The sequence below is a fragment of the Anastrepha ludens genome, chromosome 6 (genome assembly GCF_028408465.1).
Source record: "Anastrepha ludens isolate Willacy chromosome 6, idAnaLude1.1, whole genome shotgun sequence".
Lineage (NCBI taxonomy): Eukaryota > Metazoa > Arthropoda > Insecta > Diptera > Tephritidae > Anastrepha > Anastrepha ludens.
This window is the reverse complement of record NC_071502.1, coordinates 53,343,233-53,366,586: the sequence shown is the minus strand read 5'-3', so window position 1 is coordinate 53,366,586 and position 23,354 is coordinate 53,343,233. Positions and strand designations below refer to the sequence as shown.

The 23,354-nt window shown below is 33.9% G+C and overlaps 1 protein-coding gene across 2 annotated transcripts in view; it reads left to right on the top strand.

Moving 5' to 3' along the window:
• LOC128865897 (GTP-binding protein RAD) overlaps positions 1–23,354 on the top strand; it is a 187,385-nt gene that overhangs the window by 73,091 nt on the left and 90,940 nt on the right. For both annotated transcript variants that reach the window (XM_054106292.1, XM_054106293.1), the window contains exon 3: positions 16,864–17,017. In XM_054106292.1, the coding sequence (XP_053962267.1) occupies positions 16,864–17,017 (154 nt within the window). The remainder of the gene's footprint in view (positions 1–16,863; positions 17,018–23,354) is intronic.

The window sequence follows — 23,354 nt, the reverse complement described above, 5'->3', positions numbered from 1 at the left end:
TATATACAGCGTAGCCGCTGGATTTTTATTCGCTGTGCTATGTCTATGTCGTCGTAAAGCTCATACAGCTCATCGTTCCATCGCCTGCGATAATCGCCGCTGCCAAGGTGCAAAGGTCCAATTCTTACGTAGAATCTTTTTCTCAAACACTCCAAGCGTCACTTCATCGGATGTTGTCATCGTCCACGCTTCTGCGCCATACGTTAGGACGGGCATGATGAGAGTCTTGTAGAGTGTTAGTTTTGTTCGTCGAGAGAGGACTTTACTAATAATTTGCCTACTTAGTCCAAAGTAGCACTTGTTGTCGATACGCGATTGCGCCGACTGTTTTTTTAATGGCAGGAGGTTCTTCGTTTTGTCCTCGTTCACCACCAGACCCATTCGCTTTGTCTCTTTATCCAGTTTGGAGAAGGCAGAACTAACAGCGCGGTTGTTAAGACCGACGATGTCAATATCATCGTCGTACGCCAACAATTGTACGCTCTTATAAAATATTGCGCCTGAGCGATTAAGTTCTTTGGCTCGTATACATATATACATTAGGATGGCCCAAAAAACAGCTTTTCTTGGTGCTACTTCTTAACGTTATATGGTACTATGGCCAAAACATTCGTCTCCAGTGTCGCCAATGGTTTGAAAATTTCCATTGAATTTACATAGGAAGAAGTGCACTTTTGGGTAAATTTAATTAACGATTAGGTTTACTTAATCTCTTTTTTTAATTTCTCCTCACAATTGTCCAAAAAATGATACCCCTTGTCTCATGTTTAAAGCAAAAAATAATATTTTTTTGTCTAAGATGAACTTGAAGCCCCCTCAAAAATTAAAAAACAGAAAAACTCATTTTTTTTAGTATCATCTTTTCGCGGATGAAATAGTACCGCGTTTTGCTTGTGTTTGTATGAGAGAGATACACCCTAATGTACATTTAAAAAATATTCAATGAATGGGTACCACAATCCGCTAATTTGTAGAAATATAGGCGGATAAAAGCAATTTCTAGCAACAATTTTCATTGTGCACCTGCAAGCTTAAACATAGTCTCCTTAGTGGCTCAGTCGTCTGTTGCATACGGTAAAGGGTTCTGTCCGTCTTGCTTTTCTACTTTAAAGATTTGCATGGATTTTCGAAGCAATAAAATTTTATTTTTCCAATTTTTTTTCTTTCAATATATGCACATTAAAAGTAGTTTTTTAAATATTCACATTTCCGACAAATTTATGATAAATATTTCAACTACTTCTTTCCAAATTTTCATTCTGAGATTTCGAAAACTAAAAAAATTTTAATGAAATCTTTTGGCAGATTTGTTATATAATTTGTACCACATATTGCCTTTAAAAATTATTATTCAAATAAACCTCATAATTATTTATTGCTTTAAGTCATTAATAGGACATTCAGTTAATTCTGAAAATAATAAAGTCAATACCACCTTTAAAAACAATATTTTCGAATGAAATTCAAACAAAATTTCTTATTCATAATGAATAACGGTTAATCAAGACTAATAAAATTTTAAATAAAAAGGTCGCATAACGTAAAAATATTTTTTAATTTAGTCAAATACAACTCTTCAAATATTTCGAAAAAAGAAATATAATATACTTAGGTCACTTTCTTAATTATGGGCACACATACAAAATGTTATTGATTTTTATTTGCTTGTTGAGCTTTGCCTTGAAATCCTTCTTTTTAAATAGATTTGCCAAATTTGGCGGGTGCCAACCAGTTTAATTCTAGTCACAAATAAAACAGAGGAACCTATATAAAAATGTATGTAGGCGAATCTAATTATGATGCCAAGCGCCTACGGTAAGATGAACATTGGCAAGCTACATGCGAGCTACACGTAGAAAAAAATAGCGGAAATTAAACAATTGTGTCTAAATTTCGTTGGTTTTGATTTCTAAAAACTAAATTGTTTGTCCGCTGACGTGAGCAAAATTATTTTTGTGGAATATGCAGATGCAAATTAAATACTCTGAAGAGAGTATTTCAGCCAAGGTAAATATAATTTACAAGATAGTTCATTTAGCGTTTAGAACTTAATTTAATGCTGCTGCTCAATCATTCACTTTATTGAAAATAATATCTAAAGCAAATCGGCTGTCCCTAGCCAAAAATTTAAATTTGGTTCTATATCAAGAAAAATCGAAATTGAGTAACAAAAAACCAAAACGTGTGAGAAGTGTATATTTGTAGAAAGCGGAAAAATCAGAATACAGTCCAAAACAAATAGAAAATAACAAAACATTCATTGTGCTTCAGATTTCTCATTCACATTCATGGTATATAAAAACACCATGAACCATTCGGAGGCCTCTCCATTTTTAGAAAAACGACAACCATAACTTAAGGCTTAAGAACCTTGGCTTAAGTATTTTTTAAGATTGAAAGTATCTTATTTTTTTAAATTGAAATCTGAACTGTGACTTGCTATCCTTTACTATTTATTGTCATTTGCATATTAAAAATACCTTTTGCAGTAAGGAATTCTTACTAAGAATAGGTTTGAAAATAAGGTTAGATTAAAAAAAACTTTAAACTAAAAAAATATCACCATTTCTAAAATCTTTTCAAGTTACTCATACTTATAGAAATTATATCCAACAACGAAATAAACGGAATAAAAGTTTTCAACTCATATTTGATCTTTATTTTAATATATTTCCGAAACTCCCAACCTTATGGTTCTCACCTTTAAGGACATTAAAGTGGCAATTATAACTTTTTTTACACAAAAATATTTTGACAGGCTAGAAAAGTATCAGGATTTTTGTACTCAATATATTGTAGAACACTGGTACCCTTGCTGATACTTTTTGATTCTGGTAATGAAAACATAACCTTTTTTTACCAGATACAAAATTATATTTTGATACATTTATTTATTATTTTATTATAACCTCCGAGTGTCTTTCCAGGAAAAAGCTCCTCATAAAAACTATTTGCCGTTCGGAGTCGGCTTAAAACTATAGAGCCCCCCATTTGTGGAACAAATTAAATTTAAATTAATTATTGTAATAAATTCACTGAACTCTTTGAAGTTGAGTTATTGGAAAATGGAATGAGTTTTGTAGTTTGTTACCTATGTTTATAAGTTAGAACTTAAGATTGCTTCGACAGCAAAACTTTTTGGAAAAATTAAATATGTAAGTATTATATACTCATAGTAATACTGCACACTCAATTTTTTATTTCCACTCAAATTCATTTTTTTATAAGACTTTCAAAGAACTAAAAAAATTATTTTAAGTACTTTTCTCCACCTACCATCAATGCCGTAATATGGATATCAAAAGAAAGTGGCAAATAGAGAACAATAACGTCCTTTGAATTTTATATGCTTAAATATTCTTCAAAATTTCTACCGCCTTATGTGTTAAAGGTATAAGTGTATAGTAACACAAAACTGAACTCCCATTTTCTGGCTGTAATATAAAAACATTAAAAAAATATTCCAACTTTCCTGCCACGAAATAAAGTATTCGCAGTGGCTGCCTCTATTTACGTTTTCCCCTTCGAAATTTCAAAGTCCTTTGAAAAATTAAGTTGTTAAACTAATTTAAAACCCAAGTAGTCAGTAGTACTACCAAAAATCTATAGTTTCACGTGTATATAAATATTATAATGGATACAAAAAAAAATGTTCTTTGTCGCAATTTATTATATTTTTCTGAGTGTATTAAGAGTATAAATGCATTGCAAAAGTTTTGATTTATACGTTTAAGAATTTGTGACCTTGCCCACACTAGAAAAATTGCATGGTCAAGGCTGGCAATAAAATTCAGTGAAATTTGTAACACAAAAACAAAAATCCAAAAAAAATCGCGGAAGAAATATTGGAAAAGCAATGCAACTCGCGTTTGTCAAAAGCAAACTTTTCACCCAATGAAGTAGAATTAGTTGGAGGTAAATACTACATACAGATGCATATATGCATGTGCAGTTGCAGACATAATAAAAAATAGTTTAAAAAAACTAAAAAACACGCTTTTATTGCCAATCGAACTAAAAAGTAGAAAATAAATTTTAATGACAAAGAGACCTATAATGAAGTAATAGCAAATCGAACGATCAGTCATAGTCAACTACCTCAGAACAGAATTATAACAAAAATTAAGATACAAATAGAGTAATTCAAATTAGAGTTAAAAGCGTGGGATGCTTGATATACATAGTAAATATTACAATCATTCTATTGGCAACTACCTATCTACAGAAGGTTATGAAAGTGAAGCAAAAGGTGCTGATGGCTATACCGGAAATGGACTATTTGGCATGTTTCGGGGATTGGAAAAATCGTTGGCATAAGGGTATTTCATCGAGAGGGGATTGTTTTGAAGGGGATGAAATTGATTTACAAGAATAAATAAAGATTTCTCATTTTACAACCAAATTCACCTTACTTTTTGCCCACAGGTAAAAAAAGAAAATATTAATCCTGGCAATCCTAATAAGAATAATGGAAAACTTTTATCAAATTATTCCATTGTCATCGGTCCTTGATAGGTGTGCAAAATTTCAAGTCGATCAGATTTTTAGAAGCCAGTGAAAATTAAGCTCAAAGATTCCGTTACATACATACATACAACCCGGCCTAATAAAAGTGTGTTAAAAATAAGGAATCCAGAACTATTTATTCCATTTAAGCTGCATGACTTTTTTATATCTGAAAGTATGCGTGAGACATTTTTTGTTTAGTTTTTCTGGCGTATGGCTTGTTTAGTTTAATAGCTAATTAAAAAATCGTTATAATAGAAAAAAACAATAATAGTATTAATGATAATATACGCTAAGCACCTTCGTTGGGTACTTCGTCGAGTATGTCTTTCTATTTATGGTATGTGTCTTAATATTTTTTCTCAGTTGAAGGGTCTACAATTTTACGCTGCCTCCGAACGACCGATGGTTTTTAAAAAGAGCTGTTTCATGGAGACCGCTATTAGAAAAAACTTTTTACTATCATTTGTTGGAAATATAAAGATGGTTAGAAATAAATCGTGAGTATAAATATTTCTAGCTGGGGAAAGAAAAAAATTGCTCACATCTACAGTTTTTCCTTTTCGAGAGAATATTTTCGGTGCTTATAAAACTTTTCCTGTACTATCCATATAAATATTATATTCCACTACATATATATGTAATAAACTCGAGTTTCTAAAAACAAAAGTCCAGATTTAATAACGGGATTTATGCGCTGCGGTATTAAATTCACAAAAATATCCAGTGTTCTTCCTATAAATCCTTTAAATCCACCAAAATAATGGTCCGATTCAGGTAAAATTTGTTACTTTCATTTTCCAAATATCCCAAAGGTCTCCAAAGATTTGGGATGGAATTGTCTGTTTCTCGTAAATACCTGAGAAATGTGAACAACGCTCTCAAATAGTTTAACTCTACAAACATCATGAAGATTATACGGTGCTAGATGACCAAATCCTTTTAGAAGAAGTAATTTTTGTGAATTATGAATTTCGATCGATGGTATGCAGCAGTCGATAAATAATTTAATATTGCTACCTTTACTACTAATCATACTCAGCTGTCAAAAACTATCATAGAAAATACAACCGGATAATGTTTAGTAATCACCCTGTTTAATGGTATCTCGAGCACAATCACAGTTATAACCGAAGAAATCGCAAAGGTAACATTTTTAAGCGTTTTAATTGTTAGATAATTTGAAAGAATTTGAATGGAGACGCTCTAAAATATTTCCTGTTTTTAGCAACAAGCCAAGCAGTAAGACCAGCGATTTAGTTATCAATATTATTTTGTAAATATTCATATATCACCGTTTTCTATGAGTTATTTTCTAGTATTCTAGGAAGCTTTAAATTATATTACGAAAGCATTACCGCCAGAGGGCGTTCTTTCCTCGAGCTAATATTTCTGACACCTTTTGAGTCAATTCTCCTCTACACTCACCTCGTCATCTCATAATTATCAAAGTAATATTCTATGACGGCTTTACCAAATCCTACTTTTAAAACTTATTCTGAGCAGCAAGAATCTGCATACAGTGACTTTTTTTACAATAGTCGCACTTATTTTTTGGGAAATATTTGTCTTTATTTTATTTTAAAAGTATAGTTCATATATAACATAAACCATATAAATCAAAGTTTAAAACTACAACAACAAATTATTTGAACGAATTAATAACTTTTGTATGGCATAACAGACGCGACGTTTAAGCGAAAAAAAATTCCCAAAACTCAAAAGTATTTTGTAGTCGCATGAAACTTACACCCTATTACATAAAAATCAATGAACTATAAAACTGTATACTCAGAAATATTCTAGAAATTATGTGTTAAAATTTATTAAGATAAAATTTTTGTTGGAATTTCGAATTTTTTTTTAAGTTTGCACAAAGTTTGGAGGTGTGCATTAATTTATTATAAAAAGAAAAGTATTTTTATAAAAATATAGTGGCGTGCTTATAATTTTGCCGTGCGGACGAGAAACAATCTTAGGCGTACGAATTAATAGAGGTTAGGGCAAGCATTTATTCTATACCTAAAAACGTAGGCTGCTCGCTGTATCTGATACCCGCAAAACCCTATATTTCTCCAATTTCGGCCTTACAGGCTATTCTAATTTTGTATCCGCCACTGTACATAAAACTAACAAGCACTTTGAGCAAACTGAGAAAAATAAATAGCGATTATTTAGATGCCAAATCTTTTATTTTTATGTTTCTATACTTATACAGTCATAAATTTTTCATTTGTCTCATACTGACAAGAGTGTTGCATGTAAGCAATTTAGAATTTGTTTGTATAAATACGTGCATACATATATAAATATACGCAGGTTGGATGCATCTTTAAGATCCAAAAATCAGCTGCAACTAGAAACGTATTGCTGCTGCGCCATTCAATTCGTTTCAGGGTCAATCTAAATGATATTTTGATAGCTCTTGTTTGCTCCTATTATTATTGTTATGCAAAGACAAATAATCGCTTAGAATGCGCACACTAAATTCATTCGCGATAAATTGTTTTATACATTGGCAGTCGCGGCGTTTCTAAGCAGCCAAGCAAGCACAGTCGGTGAGCCAACTAAAAGAGTTCCTGGCACTTTACACTTGGCACTTGGCACTTGGCACTTGACACTTCTCTATTAATCTTTTTTGTATATAGCACACATACATATGTAAATATATTTCTTTATTGCTGTTATCCTTTCTCTTGTTTGTTTTTGTGGTAGTTGTAATAAGTGCTGCCCCTTAAACAATTTTTAGTACAGATGAACACAATTCGCCGGCAACGAGCAAAGAGTTAGCTGCGTCATCGATACTCGTTTATGTACTAATGTGTTGATTATTTGTAGACTAGCACAGAACCAAATGCACACAAGGACACAGTGATAGGCAGGCATGGTCAATCAGTATTTTACTAAATCTCGAGCTTTGTATAAAATTTGTAAAAATTGGGCGAATTTTCATAAAAATTTCAAACGTTTTAAATAGAATATTTCGAAAAATTTTGGTTGCAGCGTAGACCATTTAATTTTACCATTATAAAATGTAAGTTTCATTTGGTTAAAAATCTCGTTGATTTTTGACAATTTTTTCTGCAGACGGTGTTGGATGTCTTCTTCCATATAAAAAAATATAAATGAGAAAATTCCAAAGGCTGGGACAAAAAAAATTTGTAAAACCTTGTTTGGTCCTTTCCAATTCTAACGGCGCTGCTCGTATTGAGCACCGTCATCTTGCATAGCCGTATTAGTTTTGCGGGGATACCAAATTCAGACATCGCGGCAGACAGGTAACTCCTTTTCGTACTGTCGAATGCAGCTTTGAAATCGACGAAAAGATGGAGTGTGTCGATTCTCCTTATATGGGAATTTTCCAAGATTTGGTGTATTGTGAATATTTGATCGATGGTAGACTTTCCAGGCCTAAAGCCACACTGATAAGGTCCAATCAGTTGGTTGACGGTGCGCCTTTCAGCCTTTCAGCCTTTCACATAATACGCTCGCTAGAACCTTATAGGTGATATTTAGAAGACTAATCCCGCGTTAATTGGCACAGATTGCGGGATCAGCCTTCTTATGGATTGGGCAAAGCACACTTAAATACCAATCTGCAAGCATGCTTTTATCCAACCTCGCCGCCATGTTTCTTTAGACGCGTTATCGCTATTCTCACCTCGCCATGGTGGGGTAGCGGAACGCACCGTCGTCAACAATTGGGATATCGGAATCTTCACACTCTCTGTGACATTCGCAGTTGCCACTATTTAACTTGATCACTTGACAAGAAATCGCGCCAATGGAACACAATATCATTAACTTTACTTTGTGGTAGTAATCAGTTCATGACACCAAAAAAAATTTAAAAATACAAAACAATCAACATCTTGCTGTTGATAAAATTTTCATAAAATAAAAACACTTAGAAGATTAAATAATAAAAGTACGAGAAAAATACCAGCCAGCATAGCAAAATAACAGCGATAAAAATCAGTGAAAAGAAATGGCACAAGACGTCAGTTGAGTAATTGCCATTAAAGAGTTGAAAAGCAATGCGTAAAAAGGCTATTGAGTATACAAATTCATTTCAATATAAACGACAGATAAATCTTCAAGCCAACCCAGTGGGTTCTCACGTAAACCTCTCGATTTCGCTTTTTAACTTCCCCCGGTGGCACATCTTCCCCACTTTTCTAAACAACAGCTGCCGCACAACTTCAATGCCATTGCCACGAGTTCCTACGAAATGAGATGTCTCAAGTTTCTTCTTATTCAGTCAACTAACCATCCTGCATATCCGACTCGTCGCAACAGGGATGTAGATGTGTAGTGTGTGACACTTCGTCAGCTGTAAATTAAATGGCAAGCCAGAGTATACCGCACACGTTTCGACAACAAATGGAAAAGTCTGTATTTGTGAGTTGCATACAAATTCATTTGATTTCGGTGTGAACGACAAAGAAATTGAGGTGAATGCCGGGAATGGGTAGTAAACCACAACTATGTGCAGGGATTACGCGTATTTTGTGAAATTGAGTGATTGACATACAGTGGGTGTCACTAAAAATCGTGCAGATATTTTTTTTTTTTTGTTTGTAATTTTCGCTATGTGTACTTGTTTTTGTAAATTCATTACAAAAATATTGTTAACTTTGTAAACAACACTGATCTCAATATAATGCAGGCCTGTATAGTTGTTTTTTTTTTCCTTTTGTTTTTTTTTTTTTTTTGGCAAGAGACTGGTTGTCGATATACTTTTGATCGCTGAACACGATTCTGGAGCATTATGAATCTTGAAAAATTTACTTCAGCAACACTCGCGCTACCATTCATATGAGCATTTGTAACAAGTTTTTTTTTTATTTTTTTTTTTTTGTTTTTACGAAGCTTATATAACATTTATGTTTATTCTAGTGTCTTTATTTTAAGCATAAGTTTAAGTATCTGGCACAGTATAGTCTTAAAGCGGAGTAAAAACACCCAATAAATGTTATTATGGGCCTTCACACCCACAAAACCATGACATGATCGGCAGTTTCAGACCACAGCGCACAAAGACACATCGAAAACTGGTCCCATATAAATAAAAATAATAATAGTAAAGCAAAAAAACTATTGAGTAATCAATGGTTTTTACTCAAGATCCAAACCACCCAATTCTCATTTAAGTTCTCATGCAAATTAAAATCAGTGTAATCACTAGGAATGTAAGCCCTGACCTTTAAAAAAATTTAGAAAAACGCGCATAAATTTTATTTAAATTTCAAAAATTTAAGTAATAAACTACGGACAACATTGCATGTCTTCATAATAAAAACATCTGTAAGAATACGTGAAAGCGAATTCGTGAAATGAATAAGGTAAGCTACATACAAGAAAAAACATAAAAAAAGGTTTGAAAATTTCTCTAAGATACGCAAGATTTTTTGAAAAAGTTTGGAACTTTTATCTATACACTTTTTCTTAGAAGATAAATTAGCTCTTTATAGAGGTTGGTTAAGTTTCAAGGGCCGGTGTCGATTTTGAATGAAATACAATTTTTTTAAGAAATTTTTGTCATTTCTCTTTGTTGTGATATTGGCCAAACGGCTGCCGCGGCCTCGGCGGCATGCGTCCATCCGATGGTCCAAATTTTCGATGACGCTGAGGCATAATTGAGGTTCTATACCGTTAATGTGCCGAATTGTCTCATCCTTTAGCTCTTGAATTGTTGCTAGCTTATCGACGTACACCTTTTCCTTCAAATAACCCCAAAGAAAGAAGTCCTACGGTGTCAAATCACATGGTCTTGGCGGCCAATTGACATCGCCGCGACGTAAGATTATTCGGCCATCAAATTTTTCACACAAAAGAGTCATTGTTTCGTTAGCTTTGTGACAAGTGGCACCGTCCTGTTGAAACCACATATCGTTCATATCCATATCTTCCACTGAAGATGATTTTCTTCGAAAATTGGTCATTCACTGTTGCCATTTCCTGCCACCATTCTGACCATTGACGACGCTTGAAATGGTCAAGAGGCTTTAGTTCTTGAGTCAATTGCACCTTGTACGCGTGTAAATGCAAGTCTTTATGCATAATGTTCATCAACGACAAGCGTGAGAGGTGCAATTGTTGGGCACGACGACAAGTTGAGGTAGACGGCTCTTCAACCACACTATCGCGAACAGCAGCAATATTTTCTGCTGAACGAGCTGTACGAGCGTGCACTGGAGTTTTCACATCTTCCACAGACCCGGTTTGCTCAAACTTTTGCATAATTTTTCCGATTGTACGCACATTTGGACGATTAAATTGACCGAAAACATCAAGTAGTGCGCGATATGAGTTTTGATTTGAACGCCCGTTTTCATAATAAGCCTGAATAACTTAAACGCGTTGCTCGATTATATATCTTTCCACGGTTTAAATTGAGTTAGTCTGAAATTGAAAAATGTCAAATGAAATGCAAAAAATAATTTCACGTTTAGGTGTAGTTTACATTCAACATCGGCCTTTAAAATTTAACCACCCTTTATTATAAGCTAGCCGTATACAGAGTATCTTGACACAGTTAAATTTATTTTTTTTTTTGTCTTTGGTTTTTTTTATTTTATTTATTCAATCCGTCTTCTTCATTTTCTCTATAAAACGAATGCTTGTACCGTTTTTGAGCCTCTTCACACTTTTTTTTAAGAAAATTCAATATAATATAAAACTGCATACTCGAAAATTTACTACAAATTCTTATAAAAAAGTGTGAAATTTCGATGCAAAGTAAATTTGAACAAAGTTTGAAACTTCTAAATTCAAGGGACTTTGTAGGACAATAAACTATTTTTACTAAAAAAAATCATAAAAATCAAAAAAATATTAAAATCAAATAAGAAATAAATAAATTATGTAAACTTGTGAATAAGTCGTAGTGCTATAGTTATGAAACGCATTGCATTTTTGGATTAATATTTTTAATGAAAGAATTTAAATTTGAATACATTGCAGAGACACAGCAGTGCGTTCTACGGTGACACACACTGTGTAAGCCTGCAATTGGTGCGGTTGAAATATTTCTTCACAAAGCTTAAGGTTAATTCAATATGCAGAGAGATTTCTGATTGAAATGGAAACTAGGTTCGGCACGCAATGGTGTGTAAAGTACATATTTGTACATACCTATGTAAATTAAGTTGTGGTAATATTGGTTTAAACTGTATGTATGTATTTCAATTTAAGTCCTTTGAAATTGAATGATTTTTGACGGTTTAACATACGCATCTATTTATTGTACATGGAAAGCAGACACCGATATTCAACCTCTGCTCGACCTTTCCCACCTTTCTCGCTCAGCCAAGTACTTACAAAATTCCGCAATTTTTTTCTTGTTTTTGTTTTATATGCTAGTTAATATGTCAGGAAAAGCGCTTTTATCCAGAAAAAAAAATCTACAGAAACATACAGCAAGTGCAAGACCTTGTGACTTAGAATGGCTGAGTTTTTATAATTACTTTATATTAGAAGTATATTTTTAAATATAAAAAAAAATTAACAAATCTCTGTTTTTAGTAGATGATAAGAAATACTAACCATTTCCAACATATTGAAGGTCAAGGTGTGAGAAGTAGTAAACTCCTTTGCAGAACAATAGCGTCGGATGAGTTTATAAAATCCCGCAAAGGGCTCGGTCGATGGAGGTAAACATTGTGTTTGGTGGTCAAATTAAGTGTTTATGTTTGTAATCAAAGTTGCTCGAAAAAATAGAAATAAAGCTTAAGGTATCAACCGCAGCAACATATAATGCGAGTGCATATCAAATAAAATTTCACGAGCAACTTCTTCGTAGAACATTTAAAACTCATGGTGAGGAACCCTCTATTTGACAAGTGCCAGAATTTTGCTGTTACAAAAGTTGATGAGAAATTCATTAGTGCCGAAAACAAGGAATTAATCGTGAAAATTTTCGTGTGATAATCTATTACGTTTTCGACATAGATTAACAAAACTCAGCCCCAGTAAAATGCTGGTACAATGGATGAATTTCAAGAGTCATCCAAAAACGGTTGTTGAGCCAGAAACAAGCAATTCTGTGTATCACTCGCTAACTTAACATTGACATGTATGCATATTTTAGCATTGGTAGGACCAGAATACCTTCAATATTGCATAGGATCATCATCATGCATATGTCATCATGAAGTTTTGTACTCGTTTTGTACCCATATAATTTGACAGTTGCCCAAAAGAACTCGTGTCGATAGATATAAAACAATATTAAAGAAACTCAGTTGCGGTGAAAGCACGTCGATGACATCTTAACATGTGACGAATTTTGGATCTATGCATATATGCTGGAATCAAAATAGTATAGGTGTTCCAAGACGATCTCAATCCAAAAAAAGTTGTATGCGGATGAAGCATCTCAAAGCAAATGGTTGGCAGCTTTTTTTTTTTTGGAAAATGTGCTCATCTCGCAACTTTGCCAAGTAGAGAAACTTAAAACAGTCAATTCCAAGTGGCACACAACCATTTGTTTGCCAGAAGTTTTCGCAGAATTAAGGAAAATCAACCGTCGAAGAGGAATCATACTTCACTAAAACAATGAAATCTCTCGTATTGCTTCACACAAAGCAGCACTCAAAAAATCAAAGTAATAGGTAATTTGCCTTACCACCCTGATAAGAGCAGCCAATGATTTCTTCTTGTTCTCATGCAACAAAAATAAAATACGAGGTCCACGTTTTTCAATACTTAAGAAGCTGTTGTTGCCTCTAAACGCCTCGTTTTGGTGGTATCCACTTCTGATTGGTAAAGGTGGTTTGGAAATTTGTTCAAGCGAAAGCAAAAGTATAATATTATATTTTGAAAAGCAATAAAGCCATTTTCATTATTATTTTACAGTGTTTTCATTATTGGGCGCAAATATAAAGGAAATCTTCAAATTACTATATTTGATGAAATACTATGAGACTCCAGAGACAAAATTTTTTTCGCATTTTGTTCTCCTGTGGCATTAGTTAATATAACCATTTCATACTTTTTGTTTAAATTCGTTAAAAAAATAAGAAAAAAACTAAACGAATTGTGGACTTAAGGGTTCTCCACCAGAATGCATCGCGCATACCCAAATGTCAGTAAAGAAACCTCTAACCAAGTACGGCATTCCAGTGTTAGAGTATCACTGTTGCCGATTGTCGCAACGTGAAACTTTTATTTACTCTTAAGTTTTCATTCAAACGAACAAAATTTGATTACTCTGACTCGCAAACCTCGATAGATTGGCGCTAATGGTGATATGAAGGTGCTCAAACTAACCAGAATTTCTGGCTCGCGCATAAGCGGTCACAGTATTAAGTGGTCCGTTAATAATTATTATTATTAGGATATATTGAATAGCCATGTATGAAATCAGTCTACTTATTTAATAAATACGCAAGGTGTGTATTCAAATGCATTAACTATTCAAATTATTTTTTTGGGAAAATGAAATTAAAATAAAAATGTACTTATACATAAGAACTTATTTAATGATATTCACATAACAAACTTTATATGTACTTGCTGTATTAACAATATAGCCCCAGTTTTTAATCAAATTTAATTTGAACAGGGAGTCGAAGAAAATCCGTGTAAATGTTAATTATTTATGTTTTTTCTACATTATTTATCTATTTACTATCTTAATTAAATTTGTTTTTAATAAAGTACTTTACGTTGCTATCAGAAAAGGAATGAAATACTCAAATTCCATTATTTGAGGTTCCACTTTTTTCGCACATTTTACAGCATTGTAACATAACAGCAATAATCCACTTTCGCTCGCCAAATTGCAAAAGTAAACCACAATAAATTCAATTGACTAACCAGATTTCATTAAAAAAGGTATGTATGTATACATATACATACAGGGTTTCGGTGAAATTAATTAAGTTGAAACTTAACATGAAAATGGTTGATTTTTAAGAACAACATATTGCAAAACTCGTGATATTTTTGGAAACAATCGTGAAAATGGGTATACAGCTTAAAGATTTTGGAAAATTAAAAAAAAACTGGTTCTAAGGACTATAGAAAAAGGACTAGCAGACCAAACACTGGACGTTCTGTTGAGAATGTTGCTGGTGTAGCGCAAAGTGTTGCCGAACAACCTGCAACACCGATATCTCGTCCTCGATGTTCTCAACAATCAGGCATTCATGGATCGACTGTTTGGTGAATTGTGGAGCATCTATATATTTTCACTAAAAATTGTGAAAACTGACATGTTTTATTGTATTTTAAAACATCTTTACTTAAGAACATTATTTTGTAGGTAATTTCATATTAATTAGGTTATTCAGGGTGGTGCGAAATTAATCACGCTAATAGTGGATTTTTAATTTCTGTAAATGGAGTACGGCAGTCATATTTGAACTAGACCGCTGCATTATGCAAACAGACAAGCAGTGGATCGCGTAAAGGTGAAAATAAAGACATCCGTCGCTCAAAACTATTATTATTGCTTTCTAATTTAGTTAAAAAGATATTCAAAAATGAAATTGGCTGTTTAATTGTGCGCTATTTTGTATGACATGATGTAAAGGTTTTAAAGGTTATTTAAAAATATATATATTTTGGTTTCTCTTGTATGTCCACTTTTGTTACATGTTTGTTGAAAATTCCTAGTTTTTTTCTGTTGTTAGCTAATCATATGTCAATGAATAAATCTCAATCAATGAAATTTGAATCAATAAACTATCCATTAAAAATTACTGTCTGATAAAGTTTTGAATTCAAATTTTTCACTAAGTGTTTCCCACTTCACATCATTAAAAAATTGTGATAATTTTGTATGGAAACTATTCTGCACATTAGCAAGTTTTTTTAACTATCCAGAACGGTATTCTAGGAATATTGTAATTGAATAGACCCAACAAATAGTTCAATATAAAGAAACACATAATCCAGACCTGGTTAGTATCAGGCATGCGAAAAATCGAATCAGAAATTACTTAATTACCAACGTGTTTAAGTATCTAGGACGACTTAAAGGGGTTATACGCAGTTATGAAGCAAATAAAAGACGGGTTGTCAAGGACTTATCCTGAAGAAACTTCAGAATATTTTAATTTGAAAATTTTTGGCGGTTATAAAAGCATCCTTCAAGAACGTAACAAAATTTTTTATTTATGAAAATGTTGATTATAGAGCGCGCTGCAGGCGATTTCTGGAACCTCCTTTAAAAAAAGACGATTTACGGTGTACATCGTAACTCAGGATTGGATTATCTGAAATCAAAAAACCAAACAAATTTTGTTAATATATTAGATTATCTAGTAATTAATCGGTCGGCTAATCAAAATAGTGAATTTTCACGAAATGGCAGCTTTTAAAAGAAATGATTTCGATTTTTACGTTAAAATTTGGCCGTAAATTGATTATAAAATGGAAAATAAGTATCAGATTTACAAAAGGAACGATTAATTACTAGAAAATGTATCTTTAAAGATTGAGTTAAAACGGTTCACCGATCAAACAAGCCGTTTTCGAGATATCGTGTACACCGACTTGAAAAATGCCGTTTTGAAAAAAACACGTTTAAAGTTTCAATACCTACCTTAAAACGTGCCGAGGCATCTCTACATATTTAGGTATAACTCCGAAAGTATTGCTTAGATCTACTTCAAATTTCGTGCGTATACTTTTGAATATATGTATATTACAAAAATGCAATAAAAAAATCGATTTTTTTGAAAGTCATAACTGCGTATAACCCCTTAACGGTAACCCTGTACACATACCTATGTATACATAGTTAGTTTTGCGCTTCATCCTTAAGCAAAAACAAAAACGAAAAAACACACACCAAATGCTTTTTGCCGTAAAACTATTTTAATTTAATTTCATTTGCTGCCATGTTGCGTATACGCCATGTATTATTGGGTGTACAAATAACTTTGTGCGCCGGCAGTTAAAGCAACAGAGCGCAAACACTTGCAAACATTGTTGCTCATACAGTTTGAGCAACAAGTGTTGCTGGAAGTTCATATGTGCCCACTTACGAACTTAACACTCAAGGCAAATTGCTACCATAAGAACAACATGAAAAAATAAAACCGAGCAGCTAGCAAAAACTTATTCGCAGATCCAAAGTTTTTACAAGACTACAACAACGCTTCTCCGGTTTTTTTTTTTATCTATGTAGACAATAACCACTACAACCACGAATATCCCAACTTTTCTGTTAGTAAGTAGGGCTTTAATGTTGCTGCCGCGCCACTGAAGAAATCAACTTTATTTATTTTTTCTTTATCTAGAATTTTATTTATATTTTTATTTATTTTTCTTTTGCAAAACAATTTTCCTGTACCCCAATTCACACATTCACCTTGTATTTTGCTTTTCTTATCCCATCTTCAGGTGCGCCGAAGAGCTCAAGTGCAAGCACAACAACAACAGCAACAATATAACTTGGAAAATGCGCGCTCCTACTGTACGAGCGAACCGCGTCTCAGCGAAACGGAAACACCGCCGCAAAGACGCAAATTATCACAGCGCAGACCGCAACAGCATGGTAAGTTTGCCAAGTTTATTTTGTGTGTGTGTATATAAGTGAATAGTTTCAAAACAAGTGGAGTTTGCATGCCCGCGTGTCGACAGATTGAATTTGCGCGGATTAAATTGTACTCTTATTAATGCCACGCAAATGCTACAAAGTAATATAGTTTTTTTTAAAAACATGTAATCTTTTTTTTTCTAAAAATTATCTTGTTGTGCAAGCATTTAGTAAACTTATTTATCTTATTCAACTTCAAGTAAATGGGGAAAGTTTCTCTTAGACTTCAAGTTAATTACTATTATAGAGGTTTCGCTAAGAGAAAAGCTATCGAAATATTAGCGTAACCCATCAGCGTCGAGCAGTTTGAATAAAATTTGTATATAACTCTATATAACTATGATTGGAAAGTCAGTATTCTGACATAAACAGTAAGAGCTAATTAGATTTGAGTCTATGTAAGTTGGCTTAAAGACCAACAGCATTTCTACCTGCCTACCTTCCTTGGCAAAAATACACTTGGAGATTTCCCATTGCCTACCAAGGGGTGGCTGCTAAAAACGTTTTTTATTATTTAGTGTTTCATGCACGGAAATTCGAACTTGGGCAATTCCAAATGGTAGTTATGGACGAACCCATTCGGCAATGGCAGCCGCTGGAAATGTAACCATAAGTAATATATGTAAATGGAGGTGTGTAGTAGTGAATGAGCGATAAGAATTTTTTATTTGGAAGCAGCTAAGTTGACAATCGAACTACCCACTTATCAATGAACTAAATATTTATTTTAAATAAAGATTTCCAATATTTATATTCACTCTGTGCTATTAGTATGGACAAAAATTCGGTTTACTTTTCCTTAGTACAATAAGAAATTTTCTAATAAATTATTCTTTTATTTTGAAAATGTATATATGTTGAAGTATATATCGTCATATGAATTCAAAAAAGCCCTAAGTTACAAAAAATTCAAAATCGACTTTTTAGTTGATTATTATGCACCGTATCAGTATACATATTCCATTAAAATTTTATAATCCAACAACCAATAATGACGTTGGTATAAACAAAATTCGAAAAGCCGGTGACGGTGACGGTGAATAAAACATTTTCATTTTAAAAGGTTTTTTGCTTCTCCTGTAAAATTTTTAAAATGTAACTTAGGGCTTTTTTGATTTCATGTGAAGATATGTATATGGAGTAATACAAATCTCAACTTGGTCTTGCTGTTTTGAAAAATGGCATATAAAATAGTTAAATTTCCCTGCTAGGGGGCGTCCATAAATTACGTGAGATATTTAAGGGGGGAGAGGGTCGAGTCAAATCTCATCTAATCTTACGTTGGAGAGAAGGGGCGGTCTCGGCAAATATCACGCAATTTTTTTTCTGATTGAAACAAAAAAAATGATACTATTTTGGTCCATTATCCAGATTGTACATGCTTAAGATTTTATCTTAAGCGTAATCGTAGTATGATTAAGATCATTCACTAATTCGTTCGAAAGAAAATAATTTCATTCATACTTCGACGTTATACATTACTGCTGTCAAGCCACCATATTTGTTTTATTCCAAATAGCTCAATTTAATCAGAATTTACGGTACAGTGTAGCCCGTCGTTTGTTTTCGCGCCACTATCAGCCGAACGTGCGACTCGATGAACAAGAGCGTACGAGCTGAGTGGCAGCGACACATGGACTGGTTCCAACCTTCTTTGTTTAGAGAGAACCAATATTTACTCCAGGTGCATTGCAGTTGATTCATATCAAATTTTATGCGTGCCTATTTTATTTTTTTTTTTTTTTAGTTTTTTAACGAGCGCGAATGTCAACAAATTTTTATTAAGAGTTACAAAGGGAAATTGTTTTTAATTTTTTTTTAGGTTGTGAAATGCGCTGATCAGAACTGCTGCAGCCCACGCCGGAGCGATCTGCATATGATTCTTCACGACCGTTTTCTACCACCTCCATACCCCATCACTTAGGCTGATTGACGTTTGATAATTCCGAACTTTAAAGAACATGACGGAAAGTTATTTGCTCCATTTCTAATACGCCTACCGATTCAACCGCTGAATGCCTTTATCAGCACACCTTATGATCTCTATTGCCCAAGTGTACGTGATGATTTAGAGAAAATATGCTACAGTACATGCGGTATTTACTTCGCATCTATCACAAGAGCTGCATAGCACAGGCGAGCAGCTCACATTGCACCAGCTAAGCAAGCGCGTATGTACCGGAAAGTGCGACCCTCACGGATTGTCGAAAGACGAGCTAATGAGTTACTGTGGCAAGCGTCAACGGCTTAGAGTGGATCGATCAGAACGAAGTTGAAGGAGGAGATGATTTTACTGAAAATCATATGGACATGTTGGTCCCAATAATCTCTTGAAACCGCGTATTATTCTCCATGGACTGAATTAGAGTAGATATTCTTTTTTTAATCGCAGTAGTTACGATTTAAGTCTTCTACTCGTATTGTAAAATTTTTATTACACTTATAACTCTCAGCAATATTGATTACTAGTCTTAACTAGTCGTAATTAAAAGCACGAAGCAATTTTTTTTTTTCTTTTTACAATAACAATCCAACGCGTTTACATAAGAAACCCACATTTTGAAAAATCTCACGTGAGATTGGGGGATGGGGGAGGGGGTTGAATAAAATGTCACGACATTTCACAAGGGAGGGAGGGAGGGTCAGAAAATTGAAAAAAACACCTCACGTAATTTATGGACGCCCCCCTACGAAGTAAAATATACGCAGTGGATGCCTCTGTCTACGATATCCCCTTTGAAATTCTAATGTACTTCATAAAATGCAATTGATGAGAAAATGAGAAACTGTGCATAAATCCATAAAATTCATAGTTTTAAATGTATGTAAAGTTTTCCAAATGAAGTTTTGCAGAATAACAAAATACCTAGCATTTTCTTGCAATCAATCCTCTAACTCTCCATCAAATATCTTAGAGCTGAGCTTAACATAGCATAGCACTACAGAGCAAAACAGTGCTGTTCTCATAAATCTTGAAGATTTCAGGCTAATAGTTGGGATGCTTATGGACCATTCGCTTGCAATATCTCATCTGGCAAGCCTACATTGAACTGCTTAAAGTGAAATCATTTTGCATATCTTGGCGTTGTTGTTTCGATTTTTCATTTTCAACTAATCTCTAATATATATTACAGCTGCCTTTATGCTGCCGTGGAAAATGTTTTCGTGCTCACAAAAGCGTGGCAAGCTTTCGGATCTATATATTTAAAAGTTAGTTGATGTGCTTTTCAAAATCTATAGTCCGATTTGAGAAGCTACATATACAAATTCCAGTGACATGAATAAATAAAAAACAGCTGGTTTGCTTAATCGGCATTACGAGACTTCAATTTATACTCTGTTCAAAAATTATGAAAACACCACTTATTGACAGATTTTGACTATTTACTTATTTCAATAGAATTTATTGTATTAAAACTTTAAAAACTTTGCACAAAATTTGAATCTTGGACTTACGACACTTTTGCCACCGTGGTTATTGCCACTAAATTCTGCATATATATATATTATCCCAATCCCGAACATTAATTTGATTTAAATTTATTTTTTTAATTAATTTGTCTAACTTAAATATTAATTTTTATTAAAATTTTATATCCTGGAATTTTTGTATTTTTTTCTGTATTCGTCCACATGTCACGCTCAATTGATTATATATTAACAGATACGCCAGTCGGTAGGAATACTGAATGTCTTCCATTTATGCTATTTTTCTCAATTTTTTTCATTTTCATTTTATTCAATTTTCTTTCTCAAAACATTAAAATGTGCATGTTGAAAAAAATAATATAAAATATAAATATTTATGTATGAACCTTCACCGTCCAATCTCAGAAAAGTTTACTAGTTCATAATAATGTTATAAGCAGTGCGGTAAATTCCCCTAATTCGCATAAACGTTGATGGTTCAATTGAAAATATGGCTACATTGAAGGGTTTGCCGACAAGCTGTACGTTTAAGGTAAGGGGCCAATCAGTCATATTTCTGTGAGAATAAGCATGGTGAATTAGATATTGCCTTCTGTTCAAATGGCAGACAAATCTATATGTAGCTAGAAGATGACCAAATCTGAGTTTTGCTGCCTTTTGGACAGTTTTGCAGTTCTGCTGGAGAACCTAGTCCCTCCCTGTTGCAGTGAGGACCGTTGGGGGGTTAACAACTATTACCGGAGCATAAATATCCTCGTCGGAGGTAATCCTGCTAAAAATAAGCAAACACAAATAATAACAAATAAGAGGGCATTATATCGTCGCTCACCATTCCTGACATCAGAAGGATTGAAATGAGATATTTTTTGGACTTAAATTTGTAGCTAAACCGCTAAGTCTTGCACCAGCAACGTGCTCTACTGTCAATGAGGAAAATATACACGAACCATATGCCCTTTTATCAGCGTCGCTGCTCCAGTCCTCCCTAAACGTTTTCCTAATTTACCTCGACGTCCCTGTATTGTCTTCATTTACATTTTCTTAAAACTTTCCAGAAAAGCTAATCACAAAACTTTTTGTCGTTAATTAACTGCGATATTTTACTTACAAACGAGCGCCGAAAATAACTCACTATGAGTGAAATGTAAATAAGTGTGTATATGTGTGTGTGTGTTTGTGTTAGCCAGCTGCCATTGACAGTCACTGACATTCAATATTTAAGGCGAATCATTAGTATGAATTTTGTATATAAGTAAGCTTTGTTGAGCTTTGAATTAGCACTCCGTCTCGCAGCAAGAAAATGTGGCAATTTTTATTGGGTTTCTTTCATTATTGCAAAGTTTGCTTAAATATGCGGCATAAACTGCTAAATAGAGAAGGTAGCCAATTTCAGAGTAAATCCTTAAAATTAAAATTTACAGCTTACTAGGGTGGTTCTTATTTTTCAACTTTCTAACAGTAAGTGGCGCGTAACACCTAAATAACTTTTTTTTGTTTTTTTTTGAGATGTAGTTTTCGGACTCGCTACCACTTGCCAAAGTTTGAGAAAATAGTGCAAAACATTTGAATTGGTTAGATGAACGCCTTTAAATATGTTCTGACATGGCGATTATTTTTTATCCCTCTACTGCAAACATTGGCGCCCAACTATCGGCTCTATTATATTGCGCACTGGTGGAATTGTAGTCTACCCTCTGTGATAGATAGCTCTGTTTTGCCGGACATTGCGCCTCAAGATGCTATTGCGTGATATATCCCTTTTAATTTTTAGGAGCAAAAGTGTGTATGCTTTCTTTCAATAGTTGTATGCAACATAAATAAGTCCACTATTATCCTTTTTTTAATTAAAAAAATACGGAAAATAATAATTTTTTAAAAAACTTCATTTTCTGGTAGCGGTCCTATGAGATCTTGAAAGGATCATTAGCTATACTCAGTCGCTGCGCTGCCAGTTGCGGACTCAGAGTCAAATCTGATAAAACAGAGCTGATGCTATTTACCGGAAAATATAAACCTCCATACTTTAGACTTCGCAGATGAAACAACCACGTGCTGCTACTTTCATCGGACGTTAGGTACTTTTAAGTGAGACTTAACTCCAAACTCTATTGGAACCTACACATTGAAAATCAGGTAAAGAAGGACAGCATAGCTTTCTACTCATCCAAATCTATATTCGGCAAAAAATGGGGTCGTTCTTTGGGTGTACACTTGGGAGGGTGCAATGGACTGCTTGTATTGACATCACTGGACTAAGTAGAACTTGTTCCCGTGCTGCCCTTAATATAGTTTTGCACTTATTTCCATCGACTTTCCCGTTATTTCCATCGCAGCTCAAAGTGTGATCAGATTAAAAGAGGTTCATGGGACATAGAAGAATTTTTAGGCAGTTAACACAGTATTTCTCCGAACTTCGTACAGATCTCACTACACAGCCAAGTGGAGTTTGAGGTTCGTACCAAGACAATCTTTCCAAGTACGCAGAATTGGAACAAGATGGAAATCTGTAGCGATGTTGGTACCTATGTCTCCACCGATGTCTACAAGATGGAATCAGCCAAATCCGCCAATGTATATATTTTTTAAAACTGCTGGTTGTTAGGTAGAAGTCGCTGCGATCCTGCACGCATACAAAATGCTTAGGCAAAGCGAGATCGAGAGACATATTAACATTTTTTTCGATAGTCAAGCTGCAATCAAAGTTGTCGTTATAACCATGGTGCAAATCCAAAGTGGAGAGCAAATCTCTTGGGTACGCAAGAAGGGGTCCACTGAAACGGTCTCAGAGGGCTCGCACCCGGTCATCAACATCACCTGACTCTTGTTAAATAGGAGTTGCACAGGTGGGGCTCCATTTTTTCGTGTG